Here is an 18892-nt window from a genome sequence, read left to right on the forward strand (position 1 = left end):
TGTTTCTTGAGCCTCTAATTTTTATTGGCAATCTTTTTTCTGTTGTAGTTTTAAATTTTCAGAACTCTTAGACTTCAATTGAAAAGAGGACTTAACAAATGATCTAATTGGAGAAGTATTTTAGAGCGGTGACGACTGGAGAGTCAGTGACAGCCCGGAGAGACGGCAACCGGGGCAGAACAGGCTAGCAACCCAATCTGTGTCCTCTGAGAGGAGGACCCCCACAAAAGCTACAATGAATCTAAGGGAAAGGTACCCCCAGGGGTGCCTGAGAGGGGGGGAGGATAAGCACCCCAGTCAGATGGACACAACGACATCAGACCCAGGCAACGAACAAACGACAATGAGGAAGCAGTATGCATGTGGCAAAATCTGCAAGAACGATCGCGGCTTGAAGATGCACCAAGCGAGGATGAAGTGTTTGGCGGGAGCAGGAGCAGCACAACGCGCAGGCGTCCAACCTGGTGAGAGGAAGGAGGGGCCAGGCCCGGAGTCACCCCATAGTGCCTGGAACCTCCAAGTGTTACAAACTAATCCCTCTAACATGAAGTCTAACAGGATGTGGATCAAATGGCCTGCAGCTAACATGACTTCACTGTGGAAGCAGTTTGAAGAAGATGTTAACCAAATTCTGGAGGGAACGGCGAAGAGAGGGGTTGATAGGAAGCTGCAAACCATGACAACAATTATTGTCAGTATCGCCGCTGAACGGTTCGGAGAAGAGGAGAAGGAAGGCTCCAAAACATCTTACTCAAAGAACCAAAGAGCATTGAGGATCCACAACATCAGGCAGCAGGCTGGATGGAGAATGAGGTGTCTCCCAGTGGAGGTTGGTTGTAGGGGATTCGTAGCCCGTTCCTTAGTTAGAGCCTTCAGCATTGTGGGCATCAAGAGAGAGAGGAAGAGGAGAGCCATCTGCAGTACCACCGATGCGGCAGAGAGAGCCTCAAGATGACTGTGGCTCAAAAGAGGGGAGCCATGGAGTCATAAGTAGCTAGCCATCTGGACACAAGCTGGGGTCTGATCAGCCCCGGCTGGGTCACCTGTAGGAGGTTGTATGATGTTGAAAGACCCGAAACACCCGATGATTCCAGGAACATCACTGAAGATGTGTCCAGAAGCATCAGTAGATGTGTGTACACAGCAGAGCCAATGGAACTCTATTAACAAATTAGTAGTAGTGGCAACCGTTAGTCTCGCGAGACCATAGATCTGCGCCTGGAAAGTCTTGAGAATTCTTATTGAGACTGTTGATAACACTAGGCAATTCAGAAGGAGTAATCAGAAACAACGTTGATGACTCCAGATTCTTCAGAATAAAATGCATCTCTGCTGCAATACCATAGGTCAGACAACTAAACTCTATCATGTGGTTTTCTGATCTGCATTCTGATTAAATCAAGCCCTTATAAAAGAGACTCACAACTCAGCCCTTTAAACTTGACTCAATTCAAAAGGAATTTAATTTTTAAAAAAAGATCATCTCACAGTGCAGCTGTGTGGTTTGAAAAAGAATGAAATGTGACAGATTTATAGTTCCCTTAGATATTAACATCAAGGATTTGAGAATAAGTTATCCTTTGATAGTTAATTAAGTACTGCATGTAAGTTCATAACAAGATATGATCTACAGACAAAGAAGAATTCATAAAGATTAACGATAGATTTGTTTCTTTCTAAAGATATAATATCTGGTTAGCCTTCACAGTGGGTGTTACCCATATTGCTAAGCAAGCCATTGTAACAAGCTTGTCCTAATGAAACACCTAGAAGATGTTTACTCTTGTAAGGGGGTTTTGTCTTTTATGTTACTGCGGAGGCTAATTAAAATGGCCTCTTTGTTATGTTATACTTAGGAATGCTTCTTTGTTATGTTAAACGCTGAGAAAGTCCTTCCCGCTAGCAGTTTGTTTTGTATTATCTATTGATATGAAGACGACTGAACCAATTGGGATAGTTGTTATGTTTTTGGTGTATTTGAAGATACTGTATGCGCGGGGTTTTGGTGGATAAGACGGGAGAGAGGGACAGAGGCTGAACCAGGTGCTGTGATGTCCACTAACGGGGTCGGACCCCGAGGAGGGCGTTCGACGAGGACAGGAGACGGAGACGGACTCATGTAGAGCATCTGGTCAACCACCGTTGTTGGTCCCAGGCAGCCAGTCAAGGTGGTCCGAGGGGTCGAAGGAAGAAGAAGAAGGGTCTTGAGCTCCAACTTTTGTGTGCACGAAGAGATTGAACTTTGATAAGTGTGGCGCCTTTTATTTTCCTTTTATATTTTATTCTCTATTAATTATATAGTTCCAGTAATATCTATAAACTGTAAATCATTTAATCGTATCTGGTGTATTGTCTGTTATTTGGGCGGGGTGGGGTACATCACACAGCATCCACACAAACTAATTACCCAGTTTGGCGGGGCCGAGGGCTGTTTCCCTAGAGGACAGCGAGCCGAGCGACCCGGAGGGTGGCCGGGGGGCTACACTCTTAAACAACTATGGTTAAAATATTTAATACAACTCCATAAATAGAGACATATTCAATAAATATTTTTCAAATTGCAAATTATTAAAAACTTGAAATAATTCTTGATACTGTGTGACTATTCAAAGGTGAAGACATGGCAGATCAAATTGAGTAACAGCAGTATAAGAGAAACTGTGAAGTTTTCAGCTTACCACTTCTGGCAGCAGCTTTGAAGCAAGGTCATGAATGGCTTTGCCAATAATGCAGACAGTTGATACGAGAAATATGACGCCCAAGATGACACAAGCTCTGTGGAAGAGAAATTTGCATTGAAATTACAAACCTTATAAAAATGACACTAGTAAAGACTGTTCAAATTTATACTTGATTTTACTCTAAACCAGGAAATGAGTATTAGGTTCCTTTAGGCCTTTTATAGATTGATTATGAATTTTAACCAAGGATTATGTTAATAGCAAACATTAATATGAACAAAAAGCAATCTTCAAAAAAACAAAATGCTTCATACGTAAGATCCTTTAAGGACATTCAAACTAACCATTCTGGCGTCGGATACTGAGGTTTTGAACTAATTGGACATTACATAGGAAATACAGTAGATGAATATTAATGTTAATTGGCCCACATTAAAACTGCCAGAATGGCCATTCTGCCACTTGATGCATAGTTAAAGACATACTTGTTCCGCTAAACAACATTTGTCATGTTTATACATTGAGAGAGCATCCCTCAATACTGTAACTGGCGATTTGAGCTCAAAAGCTTTTAGATCATCCCCAGGTGTTGGAATATTCAACAGTGACTTGTCAGTCCCATTATAAATAAGTAATACTGCCAAGATATTTGCTAATAACCAAAACATTTAAGTAAACAATGTAATTATAGCTACTGGAATTGGTGAAGCCAGCCGCTCACTAGCTTCCCCCTTCACCTTCGAGATTGTGCTCCTCCCCCTCCTCCACTTTCATTCTGCTGTCTTCCCCCTTCCTTTCCAGTCCTGAAGAAGGGTCTCACCCTGCAACGTTGAATATTTATTCATTTCCATAGCTGCTGCCTGACCTACTGAGTTCCTCCAGCATTTTGTGTGTGTTACTCAAACTGTATTCTTGATGAAATCTTTGTGTTGTGAGTGTATGAAACTGGGATGTACTTTGAGTTCAGTAAAGTTCAACTGAGACTTTGTACAGAGATTCTTTTGGGATGCCAGCTTGTGATGCTCTGTTAAGATGTTGAACAGTTACAGCCCCTTTGTGCATGCGGCTCATTTACAGTCACAACAAAGAGTGTGTTTGTCTCTCACACAAGACTGTTTTTCTTCAGGCCTCAATTCACATTAGAAAAGGAGTAGAGAGGAACCTCGGTACAAGTCTGCAGCTATAGTGAAAACCATCACGTAACAGAGAAACATAGATTGCACAGGCAATGTGGAAACACCAGCTCACTGGGGCGCTTACTGACTTTGTACGTTACCTTTCTTTTCAGTTCAAAACTCCAACATATTGCTGATGATATTGTGTCACAGAAACATAGAAAACCTACAGCACAATACAGGCCCTTCGGCCCACAATGCTGGGCCCAACATGTACTTACTTTAGAAATTACCTAGGGTTACCCATAGCACTCTGTTTTTCTAAGCTCCACGTCACAGAACTATTTCCGCCTGAACTGGTTCATGAAGTGCACATGAAGATATCAGTGTGACAATGGCCAGGGGCTCATTTCATCAGATTATTTACAAGTTCATTTGTAATGTTTGAATATAAAAAAAAACAAAAATTAATAAGCTTAGTTTTAGGGTTTACGTTTATTTGATTCAGAAGTTGATTATTTGAATTTTTTAATAATAGTCGACTCTAACACATAAGTTGCAAGAGTGCTTTAATCCAGCTGCACATAGGCTACACCCCACTAGGGGGAGCAGAAAAATGAATTTTACTCACCCATAAATGTCAACTCCACATGAAGAACCAGAAAACACCATTTACTTTGAAATCTTTAGTCAGCTCTCTAATTTAACTACAGATGCAGGCACTACTGAACTTCAGGCTCAGGCAACAGATTGAGGTAAATCATGGTTACAACATTAAAGTATTAATATTAAATGCTTATGTGCTAACAAAATTACAGGTGTCCCCTGCTTTCCGAACGTTCGTTTTACGAAACCTCACTGTTATGAAAGACCTACATTAGTACCGTGCTTTTGCTAACAGAAGGTGTTTTCACTGTTACAAAAAAAAGCAGCGCGTGAAAAAAGCAGCGTGCGATAAAAGGCAGCGCGCCGCACGCCCCAAGCAGCCTCTCTCCCCCAGACTCAGAACAGCATTCTCGCCGGCATTGCTTTAACACATGTCTGTGAGCAGCCGTTTGCAAGATGAGTTCTATGGTATCGGAAAAGCCTGAAAGAGCTCGTAAGGGTGTTACACTTAACGTGAAACTAGACATAATTAAGCGCTTTGATCGTGATGAACGAAGTAAGGACTAAGTGAGTTTGGCTTGTGGAAGGTGACGAAGATGATGTTGAAGAGGTTTTGGCATCCCATCACCAAGAACTGATAGATGAAGAGCTGATGCAATTGGAAGAGGGAAGGATAACAATTGAAACCAAATGAGTAATGATAAAGTACGACTTTAATTTTGAAAGGGTACGTCGGTTTAGGGGATATTTGCAGGATGGTTTCAGTCCTTACAAAGAACTGTGTGATAGAAAAATGCGCGAGCCTCAGCAGTCAAGCAAACCTTCCACATCAGCCACAGCAGACGACGAGCCTCGACCTTTGACATCGAGGCGACCAGTCATAGGAGAAGATGAGCTGCCTGGTCTAATGGAAATAGGCGACGAGATGACACCCCAGTGTCCCACCACCCCAACCCCCAGGCCACGGACAGATACCAATTCACAGAGAATGCAGCAGTAGCCGGGAGATACACAGCACATCTTTAAGAAAAAAAGCCGAAATAAACATTCTAATTAATTAGGTGCCGCCCGACATATAATTGTCGGCCCAGATCAGAGGCGATGCAATATCAGCAATCAACATCCTTGCTCTTGAATTCTAGACCACTTGAAATGAAGGAAAGGGTTACTGTTTGAGAAACGTCTGGCAGCTCTTGGGCTGTATTCCTTGGAATTCAGAAGAATTAGGTGAGATCTCAAAAAAACATTCTGAATGTTAAAAGGCCTTAACAGATTAGATATGGAAAAGTTATTTCCCATGGTAGGTGATTCTAGGACAAGAGGGCACGACTTCAGGATTGAAGGATGCCCATTTAGAAATGAGACGCGGAGAAATTACTTTAGTCAGAGGGTGGTAAATCTGTGGAATTTGTTGCCACGAGCGGCTGTGGAGGCCAAGTCATTGGGTGTATTTAATAGAAACATAGAAAACCTATAACACAATACAGGCCCTTCGGCCCAAAAAGCTGTGCCGAACATACGGTTACCCATAGCCCTCTATTTTTCTAGGCTCCATGTACCCATCCAGGAGTCTCTTAAAAGACCCTATTGTATCCACCTCCTACACTGTTGCCGGCAGCCCATTCCACGCACTTATCACTCTCTGTGTAAAAAACTTACCCCTGACATCTCCTCTGTACCTACTTCCAAGCACCTTAAAACTGTGCCCTCTCATGCTAGCCATTTCAGCCCTAAGAAAAAGCCTCTGATTATCCACATGATCAATGCCTCTCGTTATCTTGTACACCTCTATCAGTTACCTCTCATCCTCCATTGCTCCAAGGAGAAAAGGCTGAGTTCACTCAACCTGTTTTCATAAGGCATGCTCCCCAATCCAGGCAACATCCTTGTAAATCTCCTCTGCACCCTTTCTATGGTTTCCACATCCTTCCTGTAGTGAGGCAACCAGAATTGAGCACAGTACTCCAAGTGGGGTCTGATCAGGGTCCTATATAACTGTAACATTACCTCTCTGCTCTTAAACTCAATCCCATGATTGATGAAGGCCAATATACTGTATGCCTTCTTAATCACAGAGTCAACCTGCTTAACAGCTTTGAGTGTCCTATCGACTCAGACCCCAAGATCCCTCTGATCCTCACACTACCGAGAGTCTTATCATTAATACTATATTCTGCCATCATAATTGACCTACCAAAATGAACCACCTCTGTGGAAGAAAAATAGTAAGACATTGTGACGAACGTTAAGGGGTTAATGACCTTCTAGTATGTGAATTGAAAGTCTGTAATCACTTATCTGCGACTGATGTACACTATGTGACTGAAATGTGCTTTGCAGATGGGATGGGGAAATAACTATGTCTGTGCTTCCTTGTTCAAAGAATCATCACATGTCTGCGTTTGGGAAAGCCTGATATACAGTACTGTCCTGAGAACTAACACTTAAGAAAATATATAACTGCTCAAGGACATATTGTGCAACTTGGCTATTCTAACGAGTTGTAGTTGAAGTTCCATCCTTTTTCAGATTTAAGTGCTTCTTGTCACGTATGCCTGGGGTATAAATAAGAGTGTAATCCATTGTTGAGCGGAGCTGCGGAGCTCCGCTTTAGGAGTCTGCACTCTCCATGATATCATGTAATAAAACCCTTTAGTCTGAAACAACTCTCTGAGTCGGCCTGATCTATTCTGTCTGCTGCTCCTGAGATTTTTTCTGCACCAACCTCACACTTATCTGGGTTGAACTCCATCTGCCACTTCTCAGCCCACTTTTGCATCCTATCAATGTTCCACTGTAACCTCTGACAACCCTCCACACTATCCACAACACCCCCAACCTTTGTGTCATCAGCAAATTTACTAACCCATCCCTCCACTTCCTCATCCAGGGTATTTATAAAAATCCCAATGAGTAGGGGTCCTAGAACAGATCCCTGAGGCACACCACTGGTCACGAGCCTCCATGCAGAATATGACCCGTCTACAACCACTCTTTGCCTTCTGTGGGCAAGCCAGTTCTGGATTCACAGAGCAACGTCCCCTTGGATCCCATGCCTCCTTACTTTCTCAATAAGCCTTGCATGGGGTACTTTATCAAATGCCTTGCTAAAATTCATATACACTACATCTACGGTTCTACCTTCATCAATGTGTTTAGTCACATCCTCAAAAAATTCACGAACGCGAGGAATTCTGCAGATGCTGGAAATTCAAGCAACACACATCAAAGTTGCTGGTGAACGCAGCAGGCCAAGCAGCATCTCTAGGAAGAGGTACAGTCGACGTTTCGGGCTGAGACCCTTCGTCAGGACAAATTCAATCAGGTCATAAGGCACGACATTTCATTGACAAAACCATGCTGATTATTCCTAATCATACTGTGCCTCTCCAAATGTTCATAAATCCTGCCTCTCAGGATCTTCTTCATCAATTTACCAACCACTGAAGTAAGACTCACTGGTCTAGCAGTGGCTGGAGTTTCTGTGAGAAGTGAGGAAGGTGCAAGACAGGTATATTCCAAAAAAGAAGAAATTTTTGAATGGAAAAAGGATGCAACCGTGGCTGACAAGAGAAGTCAAAGCCAAAGTTAAAGCAAAGGAGAGGGCATACAAGGAAGCAAAAATTAGTGGGAAGACAGAGGATTGGGAAGTTTTTAAAAGCTTACAAAAGGAAACTAATTAGATCATTAAGAGGGAAAAGATGAACTATAAAAGGAAGCTAGCAAATAATATCAAAGAGGATACTAAAAGCTTTTTCAAGTATATAAAGAGTAAAAGACAGGTGAGAGTAGATATAGGACTGATAGAAATTGATGCTGGAGAAATTGTAATGAGAGATAAGGAGATGGCGGAGGAACTGAATGAGTATTTTGCATCAGTCTTCACTGAGGACGACATCAGCAGTATACCGGACACTCAAGGGTGGCAGGGAAGAGAAGTGCGCGCAGTCACAATTACGACAGAGAAAGTACTCAGGAAGCTGAATAGTCTAAAGGTAGATAAATCTCCCAGACCAGATGAAATGCACCCTCGTGTCCTGAAGGAAGTAGCTGTGGAGATTGCGGAGGCATTAGCGATGATCTTTCAAAAGTCAATCGATTCTGGCATGGTTCCGGAGGACTGGAAGATTGTAAATGTCACTCCACTATTTAAGAAGGGGGCAAGGAAGCAAAAAGGAAATTATAGACCGGTTAGCTTGACATCGGTGGTTGGGAAGTTGTTGGAGTCGATTGTCAAGGATGAGGTTACAGAGTACCTGGAGGCATATGACAAGATAGGCAGAACTCAGCATGGATTCCTTAAAGGAAAATCCTGCCTGACAAACCTATCACAATTTTTTGAGGAAATTTCAAGTAGGGTAGACAAGGGAGAAACAGTGGATGTTGTATATTTGGATTTTCAGAAGGCCTTTGACAAGGTGCCACACATGAGGCTACTTAACAAGATAAGAGCCCATGGAATTACGGGAAAGTTACATACGTGGATAGAGCGTTGGCTGATTGGCAGGAAACAGAGAGTGGGAATAAAGGGATCCTATTCTGGTTGGCTGCTGGTTACCAGTGGTGTTCCACAGGGGTCCGTGTTGGGGCCGCTTCTTTTTACATTGTACATCAACGATTTGGATTATGGAATAGATGGCTTTGTGGCTAAGTTTGCTGACGATACGAAGATAGGCGGAGGGGCCGGTAGTGCTGAGGAAACAGAGAGTCTGCAGAGAGACTTGAATAGATTGGAAGAATGGGCAGAGAAGTGGCAAATGAAATACAATGTTGGAAAATGTATGGTTATGCACTTTGGCAGAAGAAATAAATGGGCAGAGTATTATTTAAATGGAGAGAATTCAAAGTCCTGAGATGCAATGGGACTTGGGAGTCCTCGTGCAGGATACCTTTAAGGTTAACCTCCAGGTTGAGTTGGTAGTGTAGAAGGTGAATGCAATGTTGGCATTCATTTCTAGAGGAATAGAGTATAGGAGCAGGGATGTGATGTTGAGGCTCTATAAGGCACTGGTGAGACCTCACTTGGAGTACTGTGGGCAGTTTTGTTCTCCTTATTTAAGAAAGGATGTGCTGACGTTGGAGAAGGTACAGAGAAGATTCACAAGAATGATTCTGGGAATGAGAGGGTTAACATATGAGGAACATTTGTCCGCTCTTGGACTGTATTCCTTGGAGTTTAGAAGAATGAGGGGAGACCTCATATAAAAATTTCGAATGTTGAAAGGCATGGACAGAGTGGATGTGACAAAGTTGTTTCCCATGATGGGGGAGTCTAGTACGAGAGGGCATGACCTAAGGATTGAAGGGCGCCCATTCAGAACAGAGATGCGAAGAAATTTTTTCAGTCAGAGGGTGGTGAATCTGTGGAATTTACTGTCACGGGCGGCAGTGGAGATCAAGTCATTGGGTGTATTTAAGGCAGAGATTGATAGGTATCTGAGTAGCCAGGGCATCAGAGGTTATGGTGAGAAGGCGGGGGAGTGGGACTAAATGGGAGAATGGATCAGCTCATGATAAGATGGCGGAGCAGACTCGATGGGCCAAATGGCCAACTTCTGCTCCTTTGTCTTATGGTCTATAATTTCCTGGGCTATCTCTACTCCCTCTCTTGAATAAAGGAACAACATCCGCAACCATCCAATCCTCCAGAAAACTCCCGTCCCCACTGATGATGCAAAGATCATTGCCAGAGGCTCAGCAATCTCCTTCCTCACTTCCCACAGTAGCCTGGGGGTAAGGTATTGGTGTGGGTGGAGAATTGGTTAGCAGACAGGAAGCAAAGAGTGGGAATAAACGGGACCTTTTCAGAATGGCAGGCGGTGACTAGTGGGGTACCGCAAGGCTCAGTGCTGGGACCCCAGTTGTTTACAATATATATTAATGACTTGGATGAGGGAATTAAATGCAGCATCTCCAAGTTTGCGGATGACACGAAGCTGGGTGGCAGTGTTAGCAGTGAGGAGGATGCTAAGAGGATGCAGGGTGACTTGGATAGGTTGGGTGAGTGGGCAAACTCATGGCAGATGCAATTTAATGTGGATAAATGTGAAGTTATCCACTTTGGTGGCAAAAATAGGAAAACAGATTATTATCTGAATGGTGGCCGATTAGGAAAAGGGGAGGTGCAACGAGACCTGGGTGTCATTATACACCAGTCATTGAAAGTGGGCATGCAGGTACAGCAGGCGGTGAAAAAGGCGAATGGTATGCTGACATTTATAGCGAGAGGATTCGAGTACAGGAGCAGGGAGGTACTACTGCAGTTGTACAAGGCCTTGGTGAGACCACACCTGGAGTATTGTGTGCAGTTTTGGTCCCCTAATCTGAGGAAAGACATCTTTGCCATAGAGGGAGTACAAAGAAGGTTCACCAGATTGATTCCTGGGATGGCAGGACTTCCATATGAAGAAAGACTGGATGAACTGGGCTTGTACTCGTTGGAATTTAGAAGATTGAGGGGGGATCTGATTGAAACGTATAAGATCCTAAAGGGATTGGACAGGCTAGATGCAGGAAGATTGTTCCCGATGTTGGGGAAGTCCAGAACGAGGGGTCACAGTTTGAGGATAGAGGGGAAGCCTTTTAGGACCGAGATTAGGAAAAACTTCTTCACACAGAGAGTGGTGAATCTGTGGAATTCTCTGCCACAGGAAACTGTTGAGGCCAGTTCATTGGCTATGTTTAAGAGGGAGTTAGATATGGCCCTTGTGGCTACAGGGGTCAGGGGGTATGGAGGGAAGGCTGGGGCGGGGTTCTGAGTTGGATGATCAGCCATGATCATAATAAATGGCGGTGCAGGCTCGAAGGGCCGAATGGCCTACTCTTGCACCTATTTTCTATGTTTCTATGTTTCTATGTTTCTATATCCCGTCCAGACTCGGTGACTTATCCAACTTGATGTTTTCCAAAAGCTCTGGTACATCCTCTTGCTTAAAATCTACATGCTCAAGCTTTTCAGTCCACTGCAAGTCATCCCTACAATCACCAAGATCCTTTTCTGTAGTGAATACTGAAGCGAAGTATTTATTAATATCTCTGCCATCTCTTCCGGTTCCATACACACTTTTTCACTGTCACTCTTGATTGGTCCTGTTCTCTCATGTCTTATCCTTTTGCTCTTCACATACTTGTAGAATGCCTTGGGGTTTTCCTTACTTGTAGAATGCATTGGGGTTTTTCTTAAGGTAGAGATCGATAGGTTCTTGATTAGGTAGGGCATCAAAAGGTATGGGGTGAAGGCAGGGGAATGGCAACGACTGGAAGAATTGGATCAGCCCATGATTGAATGGTGGAGCAGAGTTGATGGGCTGAATGGCCTACTTCTGCTTCCATATCATATGGTCTTATGGATGCTAACATTTCATTTCATTTGCTTTCCTCACCACCGACTCAACCTGCAAGTTAACCTTTTGGATGTTTTGCTCAAGGACTGCCAAGTCCCTTTGCATCTCAGATTTTTGAATTTTCTCCCTGTTTATAAATAGTCTTCACATTTATTTCTACTACCAAAGTGGATGACCATGCATTTTCCAACATTGTATGTCATTTGCCACTCTGTTACGCATTCTCCTAATGTGTCTACGTCCTTCTGCATCCTATCTACTTCTGCAAAACATTGCTTACCCCTCCACCAATCTTGGTATCATCTGAAAACTTTTTTATTTAGATGATGAGAACACTCAGTCCTCTTTTATTGTCATTTAGAAATGCATACATGCATTAAGAAATGATACAATGTTTCTCCGGCGTGATATCACAGAAAACAAGACAGCCCAAAGACTAACACTGACAAAACCACATAATTATAACATATAGTTACAGCAGTGCAAAGCAATACCATTATCTGCTGAAGAACAGTCCACAGGCACAGTAAAAAAAAATGTGGCAACAAAGCCATCTATTCCATCATCTGAAACATTGATGTACAGCATAAAAAGAAGTGGTCCCAACACTGACCCCTGCAGAACACCACTAGTCACTTGCAGTCAACCAGAAAAGGATCCTTTTATTGCCACTTGCTGCCTCCTACCAATCAGACAATGCTCTAACCATGCCAGTAAAAATGTCAATTCCTAAGTCAACAGGGGTATTTCAAGGAATCCTCAGACACACCTTGAAATGCCTAACAAGCAGAGCTCAGTAGTTATGGTCGGTAGTACGTCCAATGGGCTGCAGGAGGCATGGATGACAATGGTAATCCCCTTGTTTTTCTCCTTCGTAACATGTAAATCTCTTGTATATCATGATCTAGAAAATTAATCCTTTCTGTTCTGCATAAATGAGATTAATATCACAGCTAATGTCACTATTCTCAAAGAAAAATCATGAAGCACTAATCCCGAGGGCCTAACGAAGCTCTTGTAAAGATTGTTTTGTTTAATTCAAATCGAAAAGCCTAAGTTCAATAACATTCAACACAAGCTGTTTGTTGAGCTGCCTTCCTCGGCTGGTGATTTCGTTTAAGCATCAAGAAAGCATTTTAATCATCTATGTAGGCAGTGTTTATAACTTCTTTCCTGCTCATTCTGGAGAGCAATTTTAAATGAACAGTTGCAATATACTACAGAGCATTCAAAATGCTAGAGGATGATTAGCTTTCAAAATAACTAGAAACTGAAATGACAGCCTCACAGCCCAATCTACAATATAGAAACATAGAAACATAGAAAATAGGTGCAGGAGTAGGCCATTCGGCCCTTCGAGCCTGCACCGCCATTTATTATGATCATGGCTGATCATCCAACTCAGAACCCAGCCTTCCCTCCATACCCCCTGACCCCTGTAGCCACAAGGGCCATATCTAACTTCCTTTTAAACATAGCTAATGAACTGGCCTCAACAGTTTGCTGTGGCAGAGAATTCCACAGATTCACCACTCTCTGTGTGAAGAAGTTTTTCCTAACCTCGGTCCTAAAAGGCTTCCCCTCTATCCTCAAACTGTGACCCCTCGTTCTAGACCTCCCCAACATCGGGAACAATCTTCCTGCATCTAGCCTGTCCAATCCCTTTAGGATCTTATACGTTTCAATCAGATCCCCCCTCAATCTTCTAAATTCCAACGAGTACAAGCCCAGTTCATCCAGTCTTTCTTCATATGAAAGACCTGCCATCCCAGGAATCAATCTGGTGAACCTTCTTTGTACTCCCTCTATGGCAAAGATGTCTTTCCTCAGATTAGGGGACCAAAACTGCACACAATACTCCAGGTGTGGTCTCACCAAGGCCTTGTACAACTGCAGTAGTACCTCCCTGCTCCTGTACTCGAATTCTCTCGCTATAAATGCCAGCATACCGTTCGCCTTTTTCACCGCCTGCTGTACCTGCATGCCCACTTTCAATGACTGGTGTATAATGACACCCAGGTCTCGTTGCACCTCCCCTTTTCCTAATCGGCCACCATTCAGATAATAATCTGTTTTCCTATTTTTGCCACCAAAGTGGATAACTTCACATTTATCCACATTAAATTGCATCTGCCATGAGTTTGCCCACTCACCCAACCTATCCAAGTCACCCTGCATCCTCTTAGCATCCTCCTCACTGCTAACACTGCCACCCAGCTTCGTGTCATCCGCAAACTTGGAGATGCTGCATTTAATTCCCTCATCCAAGTCATTAATATATATTGTAAACAACTGGGGTCCCAGCACTGAGCCTTGCGGTACCCCACTAGTCACCGCCTGCCATTCTGAAAAGGTCCCGTTTATTCCCACTCTTTGCTTCCTGTCTGCTAACCAATTCTCCACCCACACCAATACCTTACCCCCAATACCGTGTGCTTTAAGTTTGCACACTAATCTCCTATGTGGGACCTTGTCAAAAGCCTTTTGAAAATCCAAATATACCACATCCACTGGTTCTCCCCTATCCACTCTACTAGTTACATCCTCAAAAAATTCTATGAGATTCGTCAGACATGATTTTCCTTTCACAAATCCATGCTGACTTTGTCCGATCATTTCACCGCTTTCCAAATGTGCTGTTATCACATCCTTGATAACTGACTCCAGCAGTTTCCCCACCACCGACGTTAGGCTAACCGGCCTATAATTCCCCGGTTTCTCTCTCCCTCCTTTTTTAAAAAGTGGGGTTACATTAGCCACCCTCCAATCCTCAGGAACTAGTCCAGAATCTAACGAGTTTTGAAAAATTATCACTAATGCATCCACTATTTCTTGGGCCACTTCCTTAAGCACTCTGGGATGCAGACCATCTGGCCCTGGGGATTTATCTGCCTTCAATCCCTTCAATTTACCTAACACCACTTCCCTACTAACATGTATAAACTCCAATCTACTGTAATTTTATTATCCTTTATTCACACTGCCTAAATCACATCAATATTAGTCATCCATTATGTACAAACTGACTCAGTTGACTTTTAGTGCACATATTTATTGCTAGGTTGTGCCAACCATTGCATTGGAGCTGGAGTGGAACATGTACAGCAACTGACAACCAAATCTACAGTCTACTGGAAAAGTTCAATACACTTACAAAACAGAATCTACAGTCAAAACTTCTAATAAAACAGGATAAACTAATGAATAAACAATTGTTATGTCTATAAAATCAATTCCAGACATTACAGCATTATAACAATCTAGCTAAATTATTAAGACAATTAAATAACTACTTTCTCTCTGGCTGGCTGTCAAAGAGCAAAGAGATATGGAGTACGGCTGGGTGACTATCAGGAGAAATGGAACTGTGAATAGGCAGTTAGCACAGAGCACCCCATGGCCATGCCACTCAATAATGTATACACTTTTGGATACTGTTGTGGGGATGGCCTCCCAGGGGAATGCCATGGAGACCAGCTTACTGGTACTGAGCATAGGTCCATGGTGCAGAAGGGATAGAGGGAGAAGAGAGGAGCAGTAGCGATAGGGGACTCAATAGTTAGGGCAACAGACTGGAGATGCTGTGGACATGAATGGGACACCCAAATGGTATGTCGCCTTCCAGCTGCTAGGGTCAGGGACATCTCGAATTGCGTCCACAACATTTTGGAGAGGGATGAAGAGCAGCCAGATGTCTTGGTACATATTGGTACCAATGACATAGGAAGGAAAAGCAATGAGGTCCTGAAAAGAGAATTTAGAGAGCTAGGTAGAAAGCTGAGAAGCAGGACCTCCAGGGTAGTAATTTCTGGATTGCTGCCTGTGTCATGCACCAGTGAGGGTAGAAACAGGATGATTTGGCAGATAAATGTGTGGCTGAGAAGCTGGTGCAGGGGGCAGGGCTTCAGGTTCTTGGATAACTGGGATCTCTTCTGGGGGAGAGTTGTCCTGTTCAAAAGTCACTGGAGAAAGTCAAGTCTGACGTAGCAGTATTTCAGCGGAGTAAGGGAAATTACAGAGGTATGAGACAGGAGATGGCCAAAGGAAATTGGAAGGAGATACTGGCAGGGATGACAGCAGAGCAGCAATGGCATGAGGGGAACCAATATTCGTGTGGGCAGGTTTGTTAGAGCTGTTGGGGAGGGTTTAAACTAATTTGGCAGGGGGTTGGGAAACAGAGTGAAGGGACTCAGGATAGGACGGATGGTAAAAAAGCAAAGATAGCATGCAGTCAGACTGTCAGGAAGGGCAGGCAAATGATAGGACAAAATTGCAGCCAGCAAGGTGAGGATCAGTGCATTGGGGATGCAGAATCAGAAAGGATAGCAAATACGGTACTAAAGGTGTTGTATCTAAATGTGTGTAGTGTAAAAAATAATGTGGATGATCTTGTTGCACTATTACAGATTGCCAGGTATGATGTTGTGGCCATCCCTGAATCATGGCTGAAGGATGGTTGTAGTTGGGAGCTGAATGTCCAAGGTTCCACGTTGTATCAGAGGGTTGGGAAGGTAGATAGAGGGCATAGCTCTGCTGGTAAAGAATGGCATCAAATCAGTAGAAAGGTGTGACATAGGATCGGAAGATGTTGAATCCTTGTGGGTTGTGTTCAGAAACTGCAAGGGTAAAAGGACCATGATGGCAGTTACATACAGGCCTCTCAACAGTAGCTGGGATGTGGACCACAGATTACAACAGGAAATAGAAAAGATGTGAAAAAGGGCAACGTTATCGTAGTCATGGGAGATTTCAACATGGAGATCGAATGGAAAAATTAGGTTGGAAATAAATCTCAAGAGATTGAATTTGTTGAACGCCTAAGAGATGGATTTTTGGAGCAGTTTGGCATTGAGCCTATTAGGGATTCAGCTACACTGGACTGGGGGTTATGTAATGAACCAGAGGTGATTAGGGAGCTTAAGGAAAAAGGACCCTTAGGAGGCAGTGATCACAATCTGATTGAGTTCAATTTGATAGGGAGAAAGTAAAGTCTGATGTAGCAGTATTTCAGTGGAGTAAGGGAAATTACAGTGGAATGAGAGGGGAGTTGGCCAAAGTGAATTGGAAGGAGCTGCTGGCAGGGATGTCAGCAGAGCAGCAATGGTGTGAGTTTCTAGGAAAAATGAGGAAGGTGCAGGATAGATGTCTGCCAAAAACAAAAAAAATACTCAAATGGCCAAATAGTACAACTGTTGCTGACAAGAGCACTCAAAGCAAATTTAAAAGCAAAAGGGATGGTTAACATCAAATCAAAAATTAGTGGGAAGACAGAGGATTGGGAAGCTTTCAAAAACCCTCAGAGAGCAACAAAAAGAATCATTAGGAGCAAAAACATGAAATATTAAAGAAAGCTACCAAACCATAAGACATAGGAGCAGAATTAGGCTATCTGGCCCATCGAGTCTGCTCCGACAATCAAGCATGGCTGGTCTTTTTTTTTCTCCTCCTCAACCCCAGTTCCCGGCCTTCTCCCCGTAACCTTTGATGCCATGTCCAATCAAGAACCTATCAATCTCTGCCTTAAATATACCCAACAACCTAGCCTCCACAGCTGCATGTGGCAACAAATTCACCGCCCTCTTGCGAAATAAATTTCTCCACATCTCTGTTTTGAAAGGGCACTCCTCTATCCTGAGGCTGTGCCCTCTTGTCCTAGACTCCCCCATCATGAGAAACATTCTTTCCACATCTCCTCTGTCCAGCCCTTTCAACATTCGAAAGGTTTCAATGAGATCCCCCCCATCCTTCTGCATTCCAGTGAGTACAGACCCAGAGGCATCAAACATTCCTCGTATGATAACCCTTTCATTCCTGGAATCAACCTTGTGAACCTCCTCTGGACCCTCTCGAATGCCAGCACATCTTTTCTAAGATGAGGGGCCCAAAACTGTTCACAATACTCACGGTGAGGCCTCACCAGTGCCTTAGAAATCCTCAACATCACGTCCCTGCTCTTGTATTCTAGACCTCTTGAAATGAATGCTAACATGGCATTTGCCTTCCTTATCACCAACTTGATCTGCAAGTTAATCTTTAGGGTGTTCTGTACAAGGACTCCCAAGTCCCTTTGAGTCCCAAATTTTTGGATTTTCTCCACGTTTAGAAAACAGTCCGCAGGTATATTTCTACTACTAAAGTGCATGACCATGCATTCTCCTAATCTGTCTCAGTCCTTCTGCATCCTACCTGTTTCCTCAACACTACCTGCCCCTCCACCAATCTTCGTATCATCTGCAAACTTGGCAACAAAGCCATCTATTCCATCAATTAAATATTTACATACAGCGTAAAAAGAAGTGGTCCCAATAGCGACCCCTGCAGAACACCACTAGTCACTGGCAACCAACACAAAAAGGAAACTTTTATTCCCACTCGCTACCTCCTACCAATCAGCCAATGCTCTAACCATGTTAGTAACTTTCCTGTAATACCATGGGCACCTTGAAAAAGGCCTTCTGAAAGTCCAAATATACAACATCCACTGCATCCCTTTTATCTATCCTACTTGTAATCTCAAAGAATTCCAACAGGTTCATCAGGCAGGATTTTTCTTGAAGGAAACCATACTGATTTTGTACTATCCTGTCCTCTGTCACCAAGTACTCTATAACATCATCCTTAACAATTGACTCCAACATCTTCCCAACCACTGAGGTGAGGCTAACTGGTCTACAATTTCCTTTCTGCTGCCTTCTCCTTTCTTAAAGAGTAGAGTGACATTTGCAATTTTCCAGTCCTCTGGCACCATGCCAGAGTCCAATGATTTTTGAAAGATCATTTCTATTGCCGCCACAATCTCTAACGCTACATCTTTCAGAACCTTAGTGTGGAGTTCATCTGATCCAGGTGGCTTATGTTCCTATAGGTCTTTCAGCTTTTTGAACACATTCTCTCTTCTCTACCTTCACACACTACAACATCAGACATACTGCAGGTGTCTTCCACAGTGAAGACTGATGCAAAACAGTCATTTAGTTCATCAACCATCCCCTTGTCCCCCACTATTCTTTCTCCTGTCTCATTTTCTAGTGGTCCTATATCCATCCACTCTCATTACTCTTTTGTTTTTAACATACTGTACTTGAAAAAACTTTTACTATCCACTTTGATATTATTTGCTAGCTTGCCTTCATATTTCATCTTTTCC

General features: G+C 43.2%; 1 protein-coding gene across 1 annotated transcript in view; it reads right to left on the reverse strand.

Moving 5' to 3' along the window:
- The window catches only part of tmem163a (transmembrane protein 163a), a 239527-nt gene that overhangs the window by 52264 nt on the left and 168371 nt on the right, over positions 1-18892 (reverse strand). Inside the window, exon 6 of the mRNA XM_063052498.1 lies at positions 2679-2775. Within this exon, the coding sequence (XP_062908568.1) occupies positions 2679-2775 (97 nt within the window). The remainder of the gene's footprint in view (positions 1-2678; positions 2776-18892) is intronic.

Source organism: Mobula hypostoma, chromosome 6 (genome assembly GCF_963921235.1).
Source record: "Mobula hypostoma chromosome 6, sMobHyp1.1, whole genome shotgun sequence".
NCBI lineage: Eukaryota > Metazoa > Chordata > Chondrichthyes > Myliobatiformes > Myliobatidae > Mobula > Mobula hypostoma.